Raw genomic sequence first — 23,326 nt, forward strand, 5'->3', positions numbered from 1 at the left:
GGGAGAAAAGCAGAACATACCATCACACCAGACAAGAAGGATGCAGCCTCTTAAAGTGACAGCGTGTTTCCTATTGTCCATAACAGCACCACCCTCTTACATGAGCGAGAGCCAAAACCCGGGCCCCTGCAATTTCCCTCAGACTAGGGAAATCCTGACTGACCCTCTACCTGGAGTTTACACTGATGGTGTGCATGTCCAGGGCCCGAACCTCACCCTGTCTCCTGAGCTCAGCCCTAGGCTGACACCTCCGCCCACCACCCAGTGAAGAGGTAATACTACAATACCCACAGAAGGCACAGACAAGGATAAAGGAAAATATACACCACGCCGCAGACACTCAGGAATGCACTATAAATGTGCAGGGCAAAATAAATACAATATAGGAAGGAGTAAATAAGACAGAGGAAAATACACCACCAGCAATGAATCTCCAACCACCAGCTCTCCACTCCAGACCGAGATAACAACGCACAAGACAGAAGCTATAATTGGCGACACATAATGATGAGGAGAACTATTTAAAGGCAATGGGAATGGCCCAGCTTCCAATCCGAGGATTAGGTAAATTAACCCCGGAACAGCTAGATAAAATCTAGCAGATGTCAATGAGCAAATAGTGGTCAAAAGCGGAATTACCGCTGTCTGTCGGACGACCTGGTCTGAACAGCGTCCGGCATGACACCCCCCTCCTCTTTCCCTCTCTATATAGACTGCAACTGCTGTTTAATTACCTCAGTTCTTTCCTGTACAGTCCAAACTGGGAATTTCTCCAGATTTTCTACACTGCATCTCCGTTCTGCTATCCTTATCCTCTTTCAAGGTCAGTTATGTGTACCCTCCCCAATTATATATTTTATTTGTGAGTCCTCTGCCAGCTCCCCCTCCCCCCGCTCGCCCTCTCGTGATACTTTGTGCACTTGATTGTCTGTACTCTGACGCCGATATTAATTAGTCTGATTGGGCTTATTTTTGTATAATGTTTGTACATATTCCTGTATATAGTTTTGTATATATTTTGTATATGCATCATCACCGCAAACTATATATTCTTGTGCATTTGTTGCACATGTCTGTTTGACATGACTATTTTTTGTGTAGTGCTCACTTTCTTCCTTGCCCCTAATCATATATATATTTGTTTTCTAGTGAGGTTTAACAAAGACCCACCAAGGGGTCGAAACGTTACCTACTCACCTACTTTATACCTACCACGGAGTCCCTCTCCTAATAGCCTTAATACTGTGGTGACTTGAATAAACTTTTTGCTCCCGTTATGCATTTAAAAAATCAAAACCTGAGTGCGGCTGTTTTCTTCAATAAGGGACCCTAGTACAGACATTGACTCTGAGGGTCGGTGCATGCTGGCCTCTGAATTTGGCTACCTTGCGGGCAAGGTTGATCTGATGATCTCTGGGTAGAAACGATGTTCTTTCTTCCGAATCTAGTAGCACCCCTAGAAATTTCCTCCTTGTGGAGGGATGGATCTCTGACTTTTCCAGATTTGGGATCCAACCCAGTGTTTGCAATATTTCCAGGGTCTTTGATACGTCTGTTTCTAGAAGGGGGGGGGGGGGGGGTCAGATGGAGCCATAATAAGGAAGTCGTCCAAATACGGGACGATGCATATTACTTGTTGATGGATGAAGATTATTGCTTCCGCCATAATTTTTGTGAAAACCCGTGGGGCCGATGAGATGCCAAAGGGGAGGACATTGAACTGGAAATGTTCGATCTGGTGCCCCTTGGAGACTGCAACTCTGAGGAATTTCCTGTGCTCTGGGTGGATTGGCACATCATCTAATTTTGACCGATGAGGGGGATTACTGATTTGATTGTCTCCATTTTGAATCTCCTGTACCGGACTGATTCGTTTAAGGGTTTCAAATTTATAATAATCCTGTTCTTCCCCGACGGCTTGGTTATCAGAAAGAGGCGTGAATAATGACCACGCCCTTCCAGTTTCAGTACCTGCGAGATCACATTTGATTGCAGTAGTTTTTGTAGATCTTTTAACAAGGAGTTTTGGAGGTCTGGAGTTTGAAGGGAGGTTATCCTTAAGCATTGTGGGGGGGGGTGGTCTCACAAATTCTATTTTTAGTCCTCGCCCTTGAGCACGCCGGCCGGCGTGCGCTTCATTGTGGAACGCACTGGGAGTGCCGCGCATTCACCCAGAAGTAACTCCGCCATTTACGGCCAGAGCCACACTCCGAGATGCGCGCCATCTCCAGCGCTGCAGCCAGGGAGGAGGAAACCAGGGGGCTACAGGAGGCCTCCGGTACGCACATCACCACCCCGCATTACCCCCAAGGGGGGCACAGGAGGGGCGGGAAGGTCCTGAGTCCCACCGAAGAGAGGAGACGGGAGCAGCGTCTTGAGGGAGCGCCCGACCTCTAGCTGCCTGGCTTATCTTAAGTATGTGGAGCGCCGATCACCGGCCACGGCAGCCCCTTCAGATTTCTTCATGCCCCATAGGGGACAGGAAAACACTGGCGGTGCAGGGAGGGGTATTTAACCTCTGTGTTCCTGTCCCCTATTAGGGCGGGGAAGACAACCTCCGAAGTGGCTGTCGTAAAAGGCGAATAGATAAAACCTAAATATATCCTACATATCAGACCATGAAGAAAACAATAAGAAACAACCAAAAAAAAAAAAAACTACATTCACACAAGGCCAGTAAAATGCTTAAATACTTTATTAAAAAAACAAAAACAAAAAAAAAACAGTAAAAAAGTATTGGGTATCAAACAGCACAGGCAAACGGTGGGATACCCAGGAGAAAACTCCAAATATAGTAGCTATACTAGTTATTCCATAATGCAATACATCAAGTGTTAATGTGCCATGTGACCATGTACAAACATGCAAATATAGATAGATGACTAAATAATACATGGTCACATGGCACATTAACACTTGATGTATTGCATTATGGAATAACTAGTATAGCTACTATATTTGGAGTTTTCTCCTGGGTATCCCACCGTTTGCCTGTTTATTAAAGAGTTGAATTCCATTTAAAACATTTCCCACATTAGGAACAGGAAGAAGGCTTCTTCCCTGTGTGACTTTTCTGGTGACTAACAAGATTTGATTTCTGGTTAAAATATTTCCCACATTCTGAACATGAAAAAGGCTTCTCCCCTGTGTGAATTCTTTGGTGTCTAGCAAGTAATGATTCCCGATTAAAACATTTCTCACATTCTGTACATGAAAAAGGCTTCTCCCCTGTGTGAGATCTCTGGTGCTTAACCAAATCTGATTTCTGGTTAAAATATTTCCCACATTCTGAACAGGAAAAAGGCTTCTCACCTATGTGACATCTCTGGTGCTTAACCAAATCCGATTTCTGCCTAAAACATTTCTCACATTCTGAACAGGAAAAAGGCTTCTCCCCTGTGTGGATTCTATGGTGGTTATCAAGACTCGCTTTCTGATTAAAACATTTCCCACATTCTGAACAGGAAAAAGTCTTCTCCCCTGTGTGGATTCTCTGGTGGCTATCAAGATGACCTTTCCGATTAAAACATTTCTCACATTCTGAACAGGAAAAAGGCTGCTCCCCTGTGTGGATTATCTGGTGGCTAATAAGACTCGCTTTCCGATTAAAACATTTCCCACATTCTGAACAGGAAAAAGGCTTCTCCCCTGTGTGGATTCTCTGGTGGCTATTAAGATGCGCTTTCTGAATAAAACATTTCCCACATTCTGAACAGGAAAAAGGCTTCTCCCCTGTGTGGATTCTCTGGTGGCTATTAAGATGCGCTTTCAGTTTAAAACATTTCCCGCATTCGGAACATGAAAAAGGCTTCTCCGCTGTGTGAGATCTCTGATGCCTAACAAAATTTGATTTGTGTGTAAAATATTTACCACATTCGGAACATGAAAAAGGCTGCTCACATTTCTTTGATCTCTGGTGCTTAACCAAATCTGTCTTATGGTTAAAAGATTTCCCACATTCTGAACATGAAAAAGGCTTCTCCCCTGTGTGAGTTCTTTGGTGTATAACAAGATTCCACTTCTGGTTAAAACATTTCCCACACTTGGAACAAGAAAGTCTATTCTCTGTGTGAATTTTTTGATGCTTAAACGATTCTTTGAGGGTAAAACGATTTCCATATTCTAAAAGTAAAAATGGCTTCTTTACTTCAGGACCAATTTGTTTTTTAATGCTTATTTTGTGACTTTGATTTTCCTTAGTAGTCGGTAATGAATCAGAAGACAGGACCTGTTTCAAAAGATCAGACGATAGATCCTTGCTGTGAAGGGACGATGGTTTATCTGGAGTAATGGCATTCACTTCAATTGTATCCTGTGGGATCTCAAGATTATCTGATTTAAAAACGGAGGATGTCAGCTGCCCCTCTGATCGCCTGGTACAGTCATCTGTTAAAAATAAAACCAATTAGTTTTCATTAAAAAAAAATCCTTGAATTTTGCATATTTTATCATTTGTACGTAAACTGTCCACAACATAACAAGTTATGTTGAATACGTAATTATTCACTAAGACAATGACAGCTCACAGTTTAATAGAAAACCTCATAGGATGAACCAGTAGAGCGTGGCGTTCAACTGTTTGTCCATTCTGCCTCCAAAACAGAGTAAAAAGTCACCAAACAATGTTATGTTGAGGAAAATTATACCAATAAACCTTCTACTCATCTCACAAAAAAACAAGTCCCCACTCAGGTCCATCATCTGTCAGTGAAAAACAGGTTTCTAAATTACAAGTGGCTCAAAGGCTCTTGAAAAGCACCATGGCTTCCATACACCAATCCAGCAATATCCGCTCTCCCGAAGTCAAATCTTCCCCTCGCTTCTGAGCCTTGCAGTGTGCCCAAAACACATTTAGCATCCCTGTATAAAGCACGTGTAAAGCGCCATGCAATAAATGGCGCTATAAAAATGAATAATGATAAATAATGTATTTGGCATTACTATAGTGATAAGAACCCACTTAAATTTACAATGTGTGTGTCTCCTGGAGCACAATCTGGGCACTGTGTTGGGTGATGAAATGGCATATTTGCAATTTTCACTCTCCAACAGCCAATGCGTGCTAATTTCTGGAAAGTGGCTCTAGGGTCAACATAGTCACTACTCCAATACATTAATCCCCCTGAGGGTTATAATTTCCAAAATAAAGTCAATTTATATGGATTTATACTGCTCTGGTTTTCTGCCATTTTCTCATATTAGGGCTTTTGCATATGGTATGTCCCATCTCCTCTGGGATCTGCTCCTGTGATGTCTGGTTCTGTTACCAGGCACGACCTTATTCATTCTACAGACGGCACTGGTAATGGAGGAGACATCAACACCAGAAGCTCTGGGTGATGCAGGCTCTGCCCTGCCACTAAGATTAGGGTGCCTGGGATTTGTAGGACCATCCAGTCTGGCAGTATGGGTGTGTGTTGTCCAGCTCCCTGCTCCAGCCAGTTGGAAAGCACCACACCCTCCTAAAGCTGGAAGCATTTTGCTGGAAGCTGTCAGATACAGCCTTCTCCTCTGGTCAATTCCTCTGTGCTCATCTCCTGGCTTGTTTATTTGTTTCCTATTGTGACCTCAGCCCGCTTACTGACTACTCGTGTCTTCTGATTTTGTATTTTCTCTGCTCTCCTGGCACTGACCCAGTTACCTGACTATTTTTGCTACATCTCGCATCACATAACAGAAGGTAACACCGTGGCCAAAGCCTAGGGGTCTCTGTCCAAGTATTGACCCATGTAGAAGGGTTAAATGATGAACAAGGCAATCCCTGGGATCTGTAAAATGGAGTAGATAGCGCCAAGTCTGTTTATGGTTGCCATCTTTTGAGCTGCCAGGTGACCACGAACAGTGCTCCCAATGCATCGTGTCTGCAAACTATTTCTGCAAGATCTGCAGTCAAATAGCTAAATAGCTTCTTAACCCTGCCATGTGCCCAGACAGTAGTGTACAACTGTATATAGAGTATTGTCAGATTCAAGAGAAGTTGGAAAATAATTTGTAAGGTCCATTTGTTTCCCATTATCCTTTGTGAAGAATTCCAAAGTGATCACGACAAAGTGACACACATCAGGCTCGAAAAATTGGGTCTTGATTAGGAACAAAAAAGGACTGCAGGAAGTGGGTAAATCAAAGGATTTGAGTAGTAACTACTGTAGTAAAACACTGACTAAAGACAATAACTCATCAACTGAAATGATCAATAAATGAGTAACTAGTGGAGAAACCTCTGTGGGGTAATTAGAGTATGGGGCTCAGTGGCTCTTTCAAGCGAAACTATTATAAGGGCCAATGGCAGATGTCAGATCAGTTTCAAGAAGAAATATTAGACATTCAAATACATTTTTTTATAACAGTTTAGAGCTGATGTCTCAAAGTTTGGATAGAGGAGAATGTTGAGGTCTAGAGGCAAAATGGTGAACACACGATTGTCATACGACCAGGCTATACAACCGATAAAGCAGCCACAGCCAGTGACTGAGAAGAATCTGTGACTTCTCTGCATTTAGTTGTTACTACTCACCTGGGTAGTCATATGTTGGAATCTCCTCTTTACACCTCTCATCACCCCTCACATATGTCTCTGTACTATTAATATGGGTCAGATCTTCACCCTGAAACAAACATCGTAATAGTCACAGACAGCTGAAGAGAAAAGATAGTCACATCTATGATCAGCTCTAATCCTGCCATCAGTTCCGCCAGCAGAGCATTACAGCCCTTAGTGATGAATAGGGCCTGGTGAGCAGAGGAGGCACGCAGCAGGCCATCTCTCCTCTACGGGCCCCAGCGGCTCAACTGATCATGCATCATCAGACGCACGGCAAGTTAAAATCTGTTGACTTGCGGGTGATCACAAGCTGGCAGCTGATGTCAGTGGGCACATTGCCGGCGTATATTGATACTCTCATATGATGCACGCCTCAGATGTATCAGGTGGGGGACACCGCTGGACCTCAGCCAGGTAAGGATAAACCTTTTTTTGTAAAGCTGCAGAATTACGCTGAATTATACTACTATGTGGGTGCATTATTCAACTATATGACTATGGCTTGCATTATACAGATACAGAGTTTTGTTTTTTTATATATGAGTGGGCAGTGGGACTGTGGAAGGTTCAAGCTGGGGGGGGGGAGGGGGCTAGCCTGGGCAGAGTCCCAAGGGGGCCCGAAAGTTTTGCCAGTATGGGACACCGAAATTCCTGGTCGCAGCCCTGCCTGCCATCTGCATCGTTCTCATTACACAAGTATAAAACATATAATACTGGTGAATAAAACAAGACTGAGCACAAGGCATTCACAGCCATCTACTCATCATAGGGGGATCTCATGACACATTCTCTCCATCTACCAGATGATCCTGAGGAACATTGGGATCTTCTTGTTTACAGTCCTGAGGAAGAAGAGGATTGGGACTCCTCTCTGGTGTGTTCCTCCTACTGGATAGATCTGGAGGAAACACATACAGGGACTGAATTCATTCTTTACATACAGATAATTATAGGCCATATGTATTTAGTCCTGTCTATTACCTGGTGTTGTGAGGGGCTGGGGAACCTCCATAACTTCCTTGTACACATCTTTGTGTCCTGCTAAATACTCCCACTCCTCCATGGAGAAATAGACGGCGACATCCTGACACCTTATAGGAACCTGACACACACAATGATACCGTTATCCCCCGAAACCTTCACAGTGTTACTGTATAATGTCCCAGCAGAGTCACCTCTCCAGTCAGCAGCTCAATCATCTTGTAGGTGATTTCTAGGATCTTCTGGTCATTGATGTCCTCATGTATCAGGTGAGGTGGAGGCCCCGTGACTGGGCTCAGGGGTCTTCCCAATCCCTCAGACACAGGGTCCTGACAGCGATCACCAGAGGTCTTCTTCACTACTGTGTAATCCTGGTTATGGAGAGACTCATTAATAAGTCTCACTACAGACATTTCCAGAGTCCTCACCTCTCCAGGTCTGTCCATCTGTTATTCCCATAGATAAGAATAATGTAATGTGACGTCATCAGAAGCTCTCACCTCTCCAGTAAGCCGGAAGAGGATCTCTAGGGTGAGGTGCAATATCCTCTCTGCCATCTTGTCCCTGTCCATATCCATCTTTGATGGGTACATCAGGAAAATTCTCTTATATAGAAGATCTTCACTGAGAGGATATGATATTGTAGAGACCTGAATGAGAAGAAGATGAGCCAATGTAACATCATGAAAATGCTGTCTAATAATACAATTACTGGAGATAAGGGAAACATACGATATTGATTATTTTACAGTATTTAGTTTTCTTCTTTAAATCTACTAATAAAACCTATATACACTGCTCAAAAAAAAGGAAAACACAAATACCATATCCTAGATATCACAGAATGAAATATTTCAGTTGCAAATCTTTATTCATTATATAGTGGAATGTGTTGAGAACAATAAAACAAAATAATCAATGCAAATCAAAATAAATATCCCATGGAGGCCTGGATTTGGAATGATACTCAAAATCAAAGTGGAAAATCAAATTACAGGCTGATCCAACTTCAGTGGAAATGCCTAAAGACAAGGAAATGATGTTCAGTTGTGTGTTGCCTCCATATGTCTGTATGACCTCCCTACAATGCCTGGGCAAGCTAGTGATGAAGCGGCGGTTGGTCTCCTGAGGGATCTCCTCCCAGACCTGGACTAAAGCATCCGCCAACTCCTGGACAGTCTGCGGTGCAATGTGACATTGGTGGATCGTGTGAGACATGATGTCCCAGATGTGTTCAAATCGGATTCAGGTCTGAGGAACGGATGGGCCACTCCATAGCTTCAATGCCTTCATCTTGCAGGAACTGTTGACACTCCAGCCACATGAGGTCTAGAATTGTCCTGCATTAGGAGGAACCCAGGGCCAACCGCACCAGCATATGGTCTCACAAGGGGTCTGAGGATCTCATCTCGGTACCTAATGGCAGTCAGGCTACCTCTGGCGAGCACATGGAGGGCTATGTGACACTCCAAAGAAATGCCACGCCACACCATTACTGACCCCCTGCCAAACCAGTCATGCTGAAGGATGTTGCAGGCAGCAGATCGCTCTCGACGGCATCTCTAGACTCCATCACGTCTGTCACATGTGCTCAGTGTGAACCTGCTTTCATCTGTGAAGAGCACAGGATGCCAGTGGCGAATTTGCCAATCCTGGTGTTCTGTGGCAAACGCCAATCATCCTGCACGGTGTTGGGCTGTGAGCATAACCCATGAGAAAATCACAGCTAGAATAAGATTTTTTCTGTACAGAAAAATTGAACAAAAATTCACCGTGTAAAAACTGTACTTAAAAAAAGCCGGATTACTTACCGGTAATGCCCTTTTAATGAGCCACGACAGCACCCACAATGAGACAGGGATCCGCCCATAGGAACAGGAAACCTACAGAGATAAAAGGGCGGTCCCCCTCTCCTCCTCAGTTGTTTTTCAGAGTACAAGAGGAACCGCCGTTGTTAAATTAGTATAAATATATCCACAATTTGTTTGTATGTTATCTATATTCACCCATGAGAATATCTTGTATTAACAACTATTAGGGTGGGAAGTGACAGGGTGCTGTCGTGGCTCATTAAAAGGGCATTACCGGTAAGTAATCCGGCTTTTTACCCTTTACCACGACAGCACCCACAATGAGAGATTTTCAGAGAACCTTCACCTGGGTGGGATCACCGTACTAAGGACGGCTCTCCCGAATGCCAAGTCAGATGTAGAAGACAGATCAAGTCTATAATGTCTATAGAAAGTAGAAGGCGACGACCAGGTTGCGGCCTTACATATGAGCTCGATGGAGATGTCTTTATTCTCCGCCCACGAGGATGATACGGCTCGAGCTGAATGCACCTTTACTCCCTCTGGAGGATCTTTGCCCTTTGACAAGTATGCAAGATGGATAGCCTCTCTGATCCACCGGGACAAGGTAGCTTTTGTGACCCCGTGGCCTTTCCGGTGACCCTGAAAAGATACACACAGAGCCCTACTCTGTCTGCAGGACTGGGTTCTCTCTATGTAGCTTAGGACTGCTCTTTTAACGTCTAACATATGCAGTTTCTCTTCCTCTGGATTTAGAGGATTATCGAAAAAAGGTAAGAAAATTTCCTGAGATCTATGGTATTTTGACGCTACTTTAGGGAGATATGATGGATCTGGTTTGAGAAGCACCCTGTCCTGATATGTCATTAAGAATGGAGGGTCTATGGAGAGGCCTTGGATGTCTCCTACTCGTCTGGCCGATGTTAAGGCTATCAATAAAGCTACCTTGTATGTGACATTTTTTAGAGGGATAGAATCAGGGCTCAAAGGGAGGTCCAGTTAAGTCGTCTAGAACTAGATTCAAGTCCCAGGGTGGTAGACGTGGGACATGAACCGGAGTAAATCATTCACATGCCCTAACAAATCTTGCTATCCATCTATTACCCGCTACGTTAGCACTATAGAGGGCTCCTAAGGCAGACACTTGAACTCTCAAGGTATTAACAGATAATCCCATCTCATGACCTTTTTGTAAAAATTCAAGGAAGGCTCTAATAGGAACCTTGTTAGAAAAGGGTTCCGTATGAAAGTTGAGAAATTTCCTCCATACTCTGCTATATATAAGAGTCGTGGATCTCTTCCTACTTAACAGTAAAGTATCAATCAGTTCTTGTGAGAACTCTCTTAATGTTAGTATTTGCCTCTCAAGTTCCACGCCGTGAGGTGGAGGCCCTTTACTTGTGGATGGTAGAATGGACCCTGAGACAGTAGGTCTGGTGTCATTGGCAGAATCCAGGGATCGCAGACTGACATCGCTTGAAGACAGGAGAACCAGGGCCTCTTTGGCCAAAAAGGTGCTATCAATATTACTCTTGCTTTCTCCTCCCTTATCTTTTTGATGACTAATGGGATTAGCATCATTGGCGGGAAAGCATATGCCAGATTGTAATTCCACGGATACTGGAGCGAGTCTATCATGTCTGGATTGTCTGCCACATTCAAGGAAGCGAATGCTCGTACCTGTCTGTTGTTCCTGGTTGCAAATAAATCTATCTGCGGAAGACCCCACATGTCCACTATGTTTTTGAATATTTGAGGGTTGAGGGTCCATTCTCCCTGACGTAGCGCGTGACGACTTAGAAAGTCAGCCCTTGAATTTTCTATACCTCTGATGTGGAGAGTTGTGAGTGATAGAAAATTGAGCTCTGCTAAGTCGAAGATGTTTGCCGCTGAAGACAGACTTTTTGATCGAGTTCCGCCTTGATGATTTAAATATGCGACGACCGTCGTGTTGTCTGACAGGATTTTGATATGAGATCCTCGGAGCTGGGGAAGGAAAAAATTTAAGGCATAATGGACTGTGTTCAATTCTTTCCAGTTGGAGGACTGCTGGATCTCTGATGAATTCCAGCGACCTTGAGCTACATACTTATCCAGATGGGCCCCCCACCCTTCTGGTCCTGCGTCAGTAGTGACTAATTTAGATGGTGTTATTGACCATGAGACTCCTCTGGACAAATGGGTTCTATTTAAACACCAGTGAAGTGACTCCAGCACATCTTTAGATAGAGTAATTTTCGTATTTAAATGACCATGGCAACGAGATTGCGCATGGAGTGTCTGGTGCTGTAGGGCTCTGGTATGGTATTGAGCCCATTGTACAGCAGGAATGCAGGAGGAAAGTGAGCCCAAGAGAGACATGGCATCTCTAAGGGACATTTGAGGTTTTGCCCTTGCCATAGAGATTTTTTAAATTGTTAATTTTTTGGATTCTGGTAAAAAGCATCTTTGACTTACAGAGTCCAAAACTAGTCCTAGGAAGGACTGACGGGTTTCCGGATGTAGTCTGGACTTTTTGAAGTTCACTATCCAACCCAAAGCCTGTAACTATGAAATAGTATTAGTCAATCGCTCTTTAAACTGAGGGGCTGAATCTCCAATTATTAAAAAATCATCTAGATAAGGTACAATTAGCATCTCCTGATGACGCAAATAAGCCATCAGCTCGAGCATAACTTTTGTGAAAACCCGAGGAGCCATGGACAGGCCGAACGGCATGGCTGTAAGTTCAAAAACTGACGGATCCGGCCTTGTAGGACTACCGCCACTCTGAGGTACTGTTGATGCTCCGCTTAAATGGGAAGATGGTAGTACGCATCCTTCAAATCTAGACCTGCCATAAAGCACCTAGGAAATAAAAATTTAATCGTAGATCTTATTGATTCCATTTTAAACGTATGATTGTACAGAAAGGAATTTAGTCTTTTTAGATTAATTATAGTACGAAAAGTACCATCTGGTTTTGGAACCAGAAATAAAGGGGAATAAAATCCCCGCCCTTCCTGATTTTTTGGTACTTCTACGAGAACATTCTTAGCCAGAAGGCTTAGAATTTCTAGTTGAAGCGCTTTTTGCTGTTCCGGCTCTTTCAGTGATGTGATAATGAAAGTATCCTGCGGGAATTTAAAGAATTCTAATTTTAATCCGGATTTTACTAGGCGTAGAATCCACTGATTTGAAGTTACACGTTTCCATTGATGGTAAAAAAACTTCAGTCTTCCACCCACCGGAATTTCATCATTGATGGTATCTGCCACGTTTAGATGTTTCGGGATTGCCGAATAAGGCACCTTTCGGTTTCTCCTTCGCTTCCCAACGCTCTCTTTGCGGCTCGTACGGCCTTCTCCTATTAAATGGCCGTCTCCTAAACGCTCTCCTATAAGAAGGAAGAAACTGTTTAGGGAATCCCTTCCTTCTTTCTCCTGCTTTTAAGGAGGTCATCAAGAACCTTCCCAAACAGGAACTCACCCTAGCACAGGATTGTACATAATCTTGATTTAGATTGGTTAAAGGGATGGAAAGGCAATGCACAAAGGGCACGCCGGGCTGCATTGACAAGGCCCGCTGATCTTGCTGCCAGCCGCAAGGAGTCCACTGAAGCATCTGTTAAGAATGCTGTAGCGCTTTTAATTAAAGGAATTGCTTGCAAGATCTTTTCTCTTGCCACTTTACCCTTAATCTGCTGCTCCAGCTGGTCAATCCATACCAATAGTGACCTAGCTGTGCAAGTACCCGATATGGCGGGTTTAAAGGCCCTTGTATTTGTCTCCCATGACCTTTTAAGAAGAGCTTCAGTCTTGCGGTCCAATGGGTCGAGTAAGATTCCTGCATCTTCCTCAGGGAGGGACGATTGTTTTAAAGGTGGATGCCACCGCCGCGTCCACTTTTGGCACCTTGGACCAGATCTCTAACTCTTCGTCACTGAAGGGGTAACGCCTTTTTGAAAAGGAGGGAAGGAACCCTTTCCCCTGCTTGTCCCATTCTTTTTTTACAAGATCTTTCACGGCGGAGACAACTGGGAAAGTTCGCCTTTTTTTGTGACCTAGGTCTGCGAACATAATTTCCTGGGCCGATTTGACCCCCTTAGTGTCTGGACAACCCATGGTATTCCTTACTGATTTTATAAGGTTATTTATGCTGTCCAGCGGAAAACATGCTCCGCTCTCATCCTCAGAAGAACCAGATGATGATTCCGAGGTGTTAGAGCAGAGGTTCCCAACTCCAGTCCTCAAGGCCCACCAACATGTCATGTTTTCAGGATTTCCTTAGTCTTGCCCAGGTAATAATTGCATCACCTGTGCAATGCAAAGGAAATCCTGAAAACATGACCTGTTGGTGGGCCTTGAGGACTGGAGTTGGGGACCTGTGTGTTAGAGGACCGGATTAACCCCTCTTCTGACACTGAACTAGAAGGAAGGGGACGGCTTTTACTCCAATGTTTTTTCTGGGATTTCGATCCTAGAGACTGGATCTCTTGTCTAATTATGGCCCTGATGTTAGTGGTGGTAACTGCAGCCTCATCATTTAGGGTTTGCTGTATGCAATCTTGACACAACCTCTTTGGATATGAATCCGGCAAGGGTTGTATACACAGGGCACATTCTTTATGTTTTGTTTTACTGGTCCTTTTAGCCTATGGGGAGAGGGTAGAGAAGGAAGGGATCAGCTTATAGGTAGAGGATTAAATACACTCACCCAGTGAAGCATTCATTGTACCGGTCTTGGAGGAGGGGACGCTGTGCGGCTTCTAAGTAAATCTAAATCTCTACTCCTTCTAACATGAGTGTCAGACTCCATAACAGGGCAACCACTCTTCTTTCCTGCTGTGGACTTTGAGGCTTTAGCGCTGCTGTCTTTTCCAGCGCTCACCTGCTCCACCGCTGGTGGATGCTCCTCATGCGTTGGGGACGACATTCCGAGCACAATCGCTCTGTGTCCCGGCTCCATTTTTAAAAGGGCGGTGATTTCCGCGCTCCAGGCCGCGAACCAGAAGTGCTTTCACTACTTCCGGTTCAAGGAGGGCAGAGCGCACTTACCCGGAGACGCTGCCGCCGCCGGCCTCTAGAAGCGCCGCTCCTGCGTCCTCCTCACCATAGGCCGGGCTTAGCACCCGGAACCTGCTGGGAACATAATCAGACGAGGGGGGAGGCTGGATACAGTGGCTCCCCCGACGCTGCTACTGACGCCGCAGCCCCTGCCGCTCACCAGGAGACCGAACAGGCGGGTGCATGGGTCAGGTATGATGGAGGTGCTCCAACCACCTCGTGCTGTATGTTATCCAGGGATTTCCGATAGGAACAGGAAACCAACTGAGGAGGAGAGGGGGACCGCCCTTTTATCTCTGTAGGTTTCCTGTTCCTAGGGGCGGATCCCTCTCTCATTGTGGGTGCTGTCGTGGCGAAGGGTAAAAATTACCTTTAATTACGTCTTAACGCAGTAAGGTGATGTCATACCGGCCTCCTCTGACGCTGCGGCCGCTTCTCCTGTCAGTCCCGCTCTCTCCATTTCTCCTCGCCGCTCTCAGTGTCGCGCCGGTTCCCCGCGTCCTCTTCCTGCTGCTCGGGGATTTCGGCGTGGGGTGCACGCTCCTCTTCCCTCCCGTCCTGTACCTGCTCCACACATGCGCCTTAGGACACGGGCGTGCACTTCTTCCTCCAATTAACCATTTCGGATCCTCCCTGCTCCTGTCTTCTCCAATCAGGTACTTCTTTGGGCTATATCAGGCCTCGCCTCCATAATGGAGGTGCCTGATTGTTGTGTGCAGTTTGTACCTTCGTTTGGCCCTGTCTGGTTCAGATCCTTTTCTGCTCCGGTCTGGTCTGTTTTCTCAGGCTCATTCTCCTCCTGTCTTATAATAATATAATAATAATAATAATTTTTATTTATATAGCGCCAACATGTTCCGCAGCGCTTTCCAAATTATAGAGGGGACTTGTACAGACAATAGACATTACAGCATAACAGAAATACAGTTCAAAACAGATACCAGGAGGAATGGGGGCCCTGCTCGCAAGCTACAAACTATGAGGAAAAGGGGAGACACGAGAGGTGGATGGTAACAATTGCTTTAGTTATTCGGACCGGCCATAGTGTAAGGCTCGGGTGTTCATGTAAAGCTGCATGAACCAGTTAACTGCCTAAGTACAGGTCCTTCTCAAAAAATTAGCATATAGTGTTAAATTTCATTATTTACCATAATGTAATGATTACAATTAAACTTTCATATATTATAGATTCATTATCCACCAACTGAAATTTGTCAGGTCTTTTATTGTTTTAATACTGATGATTTTGGCATACAACTCCTGATAACCCAAAAAACCTGTCTCAATAAATTAGCATATTTCACCCATCCAATCAAATAAAAGTGTTTTTTAATAACAAACAAAAAAACCATCAAATAATAATGTTCAGTTATGCACTCAATACTTGGTCGGGAATCCTTTGGCAGAAATGACTGCTTCAATGCGGCGTGGCATGGAGGCAATCAGCCTGTGACACTGCTGAGATGTTATGGAGGCCCAGGATGCTTCAATAGCGGCCTTAAGCTCATCCAGAGTGTTGGGTCTTGCGTCTCTCAACTTTCTCTTCACAATATCCCACAGATTCTCTATGGGGTTCAGGTCAGGAGAGTTGGCAGGCCAATTGAGCACAGTAATACCATGGTCAGTAAACCATTTACCAGTGGTTTTGGCACTGTGAGCAGGTGCCAGGTCGTGCTGAAAAATGAAATCTTCATCTCCATAAAACATTGACCCTGCCCTTGATGAAACACAGTGGACCAACACCAGCAGCTGACATGGCACCCCACACCATCACTGACTGTGGGTACTTGACACTGGACTTCAGGCATTTTGGCATTTCCTTCTCCCCAGTCTTCCTCCAGACTCTGGCACCTTGATTTCCGAATGACATGCAAAATTTGCTTTCATCAGAAAAAAGTACTTGGGACCACTTAGCAACAGTCCAGTGCTGCTTCTCTGTAGCCCAGGTCAGGCGCCTCTGCCGCTGTTTATGGTTCAAAAGTGGCTTTACCTGGGGAATGCGGCACCTGTAGCCCATTTCCTGCACACGCCTGTGCACGGTGGCTCTGGATGTTTCCACACCAGACTCAGTCCACTGCTTCCTCAGGTTCCCCAAGGTCTGGAATCGGTCCTTCTCCACAATCTTCCTCAGGGTCCGGTCTCCTCTTCTCGTTGTACAGCGTTTTCTGCCACATTGTTTCCTTCCAACAGACTTACCATTGAGGTGCCTTGATACAGCACTCTGGGAACAGCCTATTTGTTGAGAAATTTCTTTCTGGGTCTTACCCTCTTGCTTGAGGGTGTCAATGATGGCCTTCTTGACATCTGTCAGGTCGCTAGTCTTACCCATGATGGGGGTTTTGAGTAATGAACCCGGCAGGGAGTTTATAAAAGCCTCAGGTATCTTTTGCATGTGTTTAGAGTTAATTAGTTGATTCAGAAGATTAGGGTAATAGGTCGTTTAGAGAACCTTTTCTTGATATGCTAATTTATTGAGACAGGTTTTTTGGGTTATCAGGAGTTGTATGCCAAAATCATCAGTATTAAAACAATAAAAGACCTGACAAATTTCAGTTGGTGGATAATGAATCTATAATATATGAAAGTTTAATTGTAATCATTACATTATGGTAAATAATGAAATTTAACACTATATGCTAATTTTTTGAGAAGGACCTGTATGTAGCAGTACAGACAGAGGGCTATTAACTGCATTAACTTCCCTCCGTTCTTACAGAGCCGTCCCTCTTGGTGCCAGCTGTTGCGGTTTTGTTCCCCTCGGGCCTGCTTCCCAACTATCCCTGTATAGGAGTTGTCATCTCGGGTTCGCTCGCCCCTGGGTGTATCAGTACCGTGACCCAGAGGGTCCACTCTGTCCGGTTCTTTCATCCTTACGGTCACTATAGGACTGCGCTCAGATTACATCAGAGTGCAGTCAGAGTGTCACAGGTGATAACAAGGACCACTACCACCATTTAAAATACCAGGAGGTGCCTGTACCTATCACTAAACTGAACTGTTCCTACCTACCAGCGGAGGTTGGCACCCTACACCTGGGCAATGGCGCCCCCGGTCACTGTCGACTGTCCCTCCTACCCCTATCCAGCCCTGTGGGATGGGGAAAGGAATAGGAGAGATATTGAAATGAGAGTTTGTTTGGACAGTATACCACAATTATAGTGATTGAAGAAATTGCTAAGACCGGCACAATAGCAACATGGATCAAAATGCACCGTATCATGTAGCACACTATGAAGGGGTATCGTTTCCTTATGTGCTTGAACTCTAAACCCTGCTATTGTTCCGGTCACAGCAATTTCTTCAGCAGCTAAGTAGTCTCTTTATACTATGTATACTTTATTCACTCCTGATGAACCTTGAAAGGGGAAATGCGTTGAGTGTGTTTCAGAGCTCTTAGGTTTGTTTGTTTTTTTTTATTTTTTTTTATAAGTTCTTGATTTGATGACATGTACCTGTTCTTTAACATGCAGCCGAGCCTTATCTGGTTTTGAATATTGTTGGGCTTATAGCTTAACCCCTTTCTGCCATCAGACGTACTGACCCGTCCATGTGACCTGGGACTTACTTCCCATGGACGGGATAGTACGTCATACCCGATCAGCAGCGCTCACAGGAGGAGCGCGGCCGTCCCAGCCGGGTGTCAGCTAATTATCACAGCTGACATACGGCACTGTGACCGCTCCTGACACTTTAACCCCCGAAACACTGCGATCAAACATGATCGCAGCGTTTCGGTGGCATAGGAAAGCATCACGCAGGGAGGGGGCTCCCTGCGTGCTTCTCTGAGACCCTCTCCTTCGTTCTCCTCCCTGCAGACCCCAGATCCAAGATGGCCACGGGGGTCCTTTCGGGTCCTGCAGGAGATGGCTTGTGAGCGCCTGCTGAGAGCAGGCGCCGGCAAGCCTCCTGCACTGCCTGTCAGATTGTAGAGCACTGTGTCATATCAACAAAGTGTCAGATCGGTGATCTGACCCTATAACAGGATGCCCCACCCCGGGACAAAGTAAAAAAAAAAAAAAAGTTTATAAAAGAAAAAAAAATTACACTGTAAAAATATTTTTAAAAAAAGGTCTTAAAAAGAAAAAATATATATATATTGTTCCAATAAATACATTTCTTTATGTAAATAAAAAAAACCAAAACAATAAAAGTACACTTATTTAGTATCGCCGCGTTCGTAACGACCTATAAAACTGTCCCACTAGTTAACCCCTTCAGTGAACACCGTAAAAAAAAAAAAAAAGGCAAAAAAAAAAACGCTTTATCATCATATCGCCGAACAAAAAGTGGAATAACACGCAATAAAAAAAACAAAACAAAAGGGGATATAAACAAACATGGTACCGCTGAAAAGGTCATCTTGTCCTGCAGAAAATGAACCACCATACAGTGTCATTAGTGAAAAAAAAAAAGTTATAGCCCTCAGAATAAAAGCGATGCAAAAATAATTATTTTTTATATAAAATAGTTTTTATTGTATAAAAGTGCCAAAACATTAAAAAAGATATAAATGAGGTATCGCTGTAATCGTACTGACCCAAAGAATAAAACTGCTTTATCAAGTTCACCAAACGTGGAACGGTATAAGCGCCCCCCCAAAAGAAATTCATGAATTGCTGGTTTTTGTTCATTCTGCCTCACAAAAATAAAAAGCGATCAAAAAATGTCACGTGCCCGAAAATGGTACCAATAAAAACGTCAACTCGTCCCGCAAAAAAACAAGACCTCACATGACTCTGTGGACCAAAATATGGAAAAATTATAGCTCTCAAAATGTGGAGACGCATAAACTATTTTTTGCAATAAAAAGCGTCTTTTAGTGTGTGACAGCTGCCAATCATAAAAATCCGCTAAAACCCCCCCACTATAAATAGTAAACCGAACCCTTCCTTTATCACCTCCTTAGTTAAGGAAAATAATAAAAATGTGTTTATTTTCCCCATCAGGGTTAGGCCGGCCTCACTAGCAAGTTTTACGGACGTATGAGCGCATAAACTACGTCCGTAAAATACGCATTACACACGGCCCAATGAATCTCTATGGCCCAGCTCCTATCTGCCGTATATTACGCATCCGTAATATACGGTCTTGTACGGCCATAGAAAATCGCAGCATGCTGCGTTTGTCACCATATTGCGCAAAAAAAAAAAGCCAATGAAAGTCTATGGGGGCGAGAAAAATACGGATTCTACACGGACCAGTGTGACTTGCAAGAAATACGCAGCGGTGTTAGTGAAAAGCCGGTAATTCAATTGCCGGCTTTTCATTTCTCCTTCCCAAACCCGACATGATATGAGACATGGTTTACTTACTTACTTTACATAAACCATCTCCATTATTAACCTGGCTTAATGTCACCATACATTAGCAAGGTGACATTAACCCTTCATTACCCCCATATCCCACCGCTTCACGGGAGTGGGAAGAGAGTGGCCAAGTGCCAGAATAGGCGCATCTTCCAGATGTGCATTTTCTGGGGTGGCTGGGGGCAGATGTTTTTAGCCAGGGGGGGGCAATAACCATGGACCCTCTCTAGACTATTAATATCTGCCCTCAGTCACTGGCTTTACCACTCTGGCGGAGAAAGTTAAATTTAGTTAAATTTAGTTAAATTTTTTCCGCGATTTAACTAGTGTTGAGCGATACCGTCCGATACTTCAAAGTATCGGTATCGGATAGTATCGGCCGATACCCGAAAAATATCGGATATCGCCGATACCGATACCAATACAAGTCAATGGGACATCAAGTATCGGAATGTATCCTGATGGTTCCCAGGGTCTGAAGGAGAGGAAACTCTCCTTCAGGCCCTGGGAACCATAGTGAGGTGTAAAATAAAGAATTAAAATAAAAAATATTGATATATTTACCTCTCCGGCGGCCCCTGGACTCAGCGCGGGTAACCGGCAGGCTTCTTTGTTCAAAATGAGCGCATTTAGGACCTGCGAATGACGTCGCGGCTTCTGATTGGTCGCGTGGCGGTCACATGAGCGGCACGCGACCAATCAGAAGCCGCGACGTCATTCGCAGGTCCTAAACGCACTTATTTTGAACAAAGAAGCCTGCCGGTTACCCGCGCTGAGTCCAGGGGCCGCCGGAGAGGTAAATATATCAATATTTTTTATTTTAATTCTTTATTTTACACCTCACTATAAATCCGAAACCGATACCCGATACCACAAAAGTATCGGATCTCGGTTTCGGAATTCCGATACTTGCGGTATCGGAATGCTCAACACTAGATTTAACCCTTTGTTTTACAAGCTACAGCGCCCAAATTTTGCACATACACCCTACTAACATTAGTAGTGTGGAATATGCAAGAAGAAAAAAAAAAAAAAAGGGGATATGAGATGGTTTACTGTATGTAACCATGTCTCATATCATGTCGGGTTTGGGAAGGAGAAATGAAAAGCCGGCAATCGAATTACCGGCTTTTCACATATATCGTGCTGAATTAAATATAATTACAGATAGAGATATATATAATATATATGAAAAGCCGGCAATCGAATTACCGGCTTTTCACATATATCGTGCTGAATTAAATATAATTACAGATAGAGATATATATAATATATCTCTATCTGTAATTATATTTAATTCAGCACGATATATGTGAAAAGCCGGTAATTCGATTGCCGGCTTTTCATTTCTCCTTCCCAAACCCGACATGATATGAGACATGGTTACATACAGTAAACCATCTCATATCCCCTTTTTTTTTTTTTTCTTCTTGCATATTCCACACTACTAATGTTAGTAGGGTGTATGTGCAAAATTTGGGCGCTGTAGCTTGTAAAACAAAGGGTTAAATCTAGTGTTGAGCATTCCGATACCGCAAGTATCGGAATTCCGAAACCGAGATCCGATACTTTTGTGGTATCGGGTATCGGTTTCGGATTTATAGTGAGGTGTAAAATAAAGAATTAAAATAAAAAATATTGATATATTTACCTCTCCGGCGGCCCCTGGACTCAGCGCGGGTAACCGGCAGGCTTCTTTGTTCAAAATAAGTGCGTTTAGGACCTGCGAATGACGTCGCGGCTTCTGATTGGTCGCGTGCCGCTCATGTGACCGCCACGCGACCAATCAGAAGCCGCGACGTCATTCGCAGGTCCTAAATGCGCTCATTTTGAACAAAGAAGCCTGCCGGTTACCCGCGCTGAGTCCAGGGGCCGCCGGAGAGGTAAATATATCAATATTTTTTATTTTAATTCTTTATTTTACACCTCACTATGGTTCCCAGGGCCTGAAGGAGAGTTTCCTCTCCTTCAGACCCTGGGAACCATCAGGATACATTCCGATACTTGATGTCCCATTGACTTGTATTGGTATCGGTATCGGCGATATCCGATATTTTTCGGGTATCGGCCGATACTATCCGATACCGATACTTTGAAGTATCGGACGGTATCGCTCAACACTAGTTAAATCGCGGAAAAAATTTAACTAAATTTAACTAAATTTAACTTTCTCCGCCAGAGTGGTAAAGCCAGTGACTGAGGGCAGATATTAATAGTCTAGAGAGGGTCCATGGTTATTGCCCCCCCCTGGCTAAAAACATCTGCCCCCAGCCACCCCAGAAAATGCACATCTGGAAGATGCGCCTATTCTGGCACTTGGCCACTCTCTTCCCACTCCCGTGAAGCGGTGGGATATGGGGGTAATGAAGGGTTAATGTCACCTTGCTAATGTATGGTGACATTAAGCCAGGTTAATAATGGAGATGGTTTATGTAAAGTAAGTAAGTAAACCATGTCTCATATCATGTCGGGTTTGGGAAGGAGAAATGAAAAGCCGGCAATTGAATTACCGGCTTTTCACATATATCGTGCTGAATTAAATATAATTACAGATAGAGATATATTATATATATATATATATATATATATATATATATATATATATATGTAGTGGGAATATAGCTCATCAGGGATCTCTGCTTTGGCCCAAGCAGGTGGCTATGGAGTCACAACAAACAATAGCAAGCTAGCAAGTTCCACAAAGGTATATGACAGGTGTATTTATTGTACACATTTGCCGTACAATGTTACACGTGCCAAACATGAAATAAAATGTCTAAGGCCGTCTGGCCACTAACTAACAACAAGATACTAACTGCAAAATAAACCTACACAACAAGAAAGAAGTTTGTGTAACCTTACTGTGTCAGCTCCCAGACCAGCAGATGAGAGACTGAGATCCCAGCAGTTCCTTGATTATATCAGCTGAAGCAAAAGCTCGATGGTATGTGTGGAAGGGAAGCACCAGAGCTTTCAGGCTGATCACTAAGGAAACCAGGACCGGATTACAGAGAAATAAACAGCTTCACAATCAATACCGTGATACATATGAAATGAAATGGGGAGAAACATATCTGTTTTCTAGTACTTCTCCCCTTGGCACCTCACAATATACACACAATGTATATATGTTTTAACAAACATTTGAGCCCATAAATCCATTAGATGTCGGTTTTGCAAGCCTGCGAGAGAATATCGCAGTACGGATGCCATACGGATTACATACGGAGGATGCCATGCGCAAAATACGCTGACACACCCTGCCTACGGAGTACTTACGGATCACCATTTTTTTACTTTTGTGGCGTATTACGGCCGTAAAATGCAGACCGCATTTTCATACGCTGAGTGTGAGGCCGGCCTTAGGGCTAAAGTTAGGATTTGGATTACATTTACATTTATTAGGGTTAGGGTCATGTTTGTATTAAGGGTGAGGAGTTAGAATTGGGGGTTTCGTCTGTTTAGGCACATCAGGGGCTCTCCAAATGCGACATGGCATCCAATCTCAATGCCAGCCAATTCTGTGTTGAAAAAGTAAAAAAGTGCTCCTTCCCTTCCGAGCTCTCCCGTGCACCCAAACAAGGGTTTATCCCAACATATGGGGTATCAGCGTACTCCGGACAAATTGTACAACTTTTGGGG

At 44.1% G+C, this 23,326-nt stretch overlaps 1 protein-coding gene across 1 annotated transcript; it reads right to left on the reverse strand.

The window, feature by feature from the left end:
* Positions 1–3,034: 3,034 nt before the first annotated feature.
* Positions 3,035–7,968, reverse strand: LOC138671787 (oocyte zinc finger protein XlCOF22-like). The gene is made up of 4 exons (XM_069759924.1): positions 7,866–7,968; positions 7,342–7,439; positions 6,548–6,605; positions 3,035–4,386 (listed from the first exon to the last, which is right to left on the reverse strand). The coding sequence occupies exons 1-4, from the start codon at positions 7,966–7,968 to the stop codon at positions 3,035–3,037; spliced, it is 1,611 nt and encodes a 536-aa protein (XP_069616025.1).
* Positions 7,969–23,326: the final 15,358 nt, after the last annotated feature.

The sequence above is a fragment of the Ranitomeya imitator genome, chromosome 3 (genome assembly GCF_032444005.1).
Source record: "Ranitomeya imitator isolate aRanImi1 chromosome 3, aRanImi1.pri, whole genome shotgun sequence".
Lineage (NCBI taxonomy): Eukaryota > Metazoa > Chordata > Amphibia > Anura > Dendrobatidae > Ranitomeya > Ranitomeya imitator.

Bases quoted from the DNA above. Each gene is read 5' to 3' on its own strand.
- LOC138671787 (XM_069759924.1), bottom strand. From the start codon at position 7,968: ATGGACAGACCTGGAGAGGTGAGGACTCTGGAAATGTCTGTAGTGAGA. The intron at 7,440-7,865 runs GTGATCGCTGTC...TGTTTCCTCCAG, and splicing joins AGTAGTGAAGAAGACCTCTG to ATCTATCCAGTAGGAGGAAC. The intron at 6,606-7,341 runs GTAGATGGAGAG...TGTTTGTTTCAG, and splicing joins ATGTTCCTCAGGATCATCTG to GGTGAAGATCTGACCCATAT.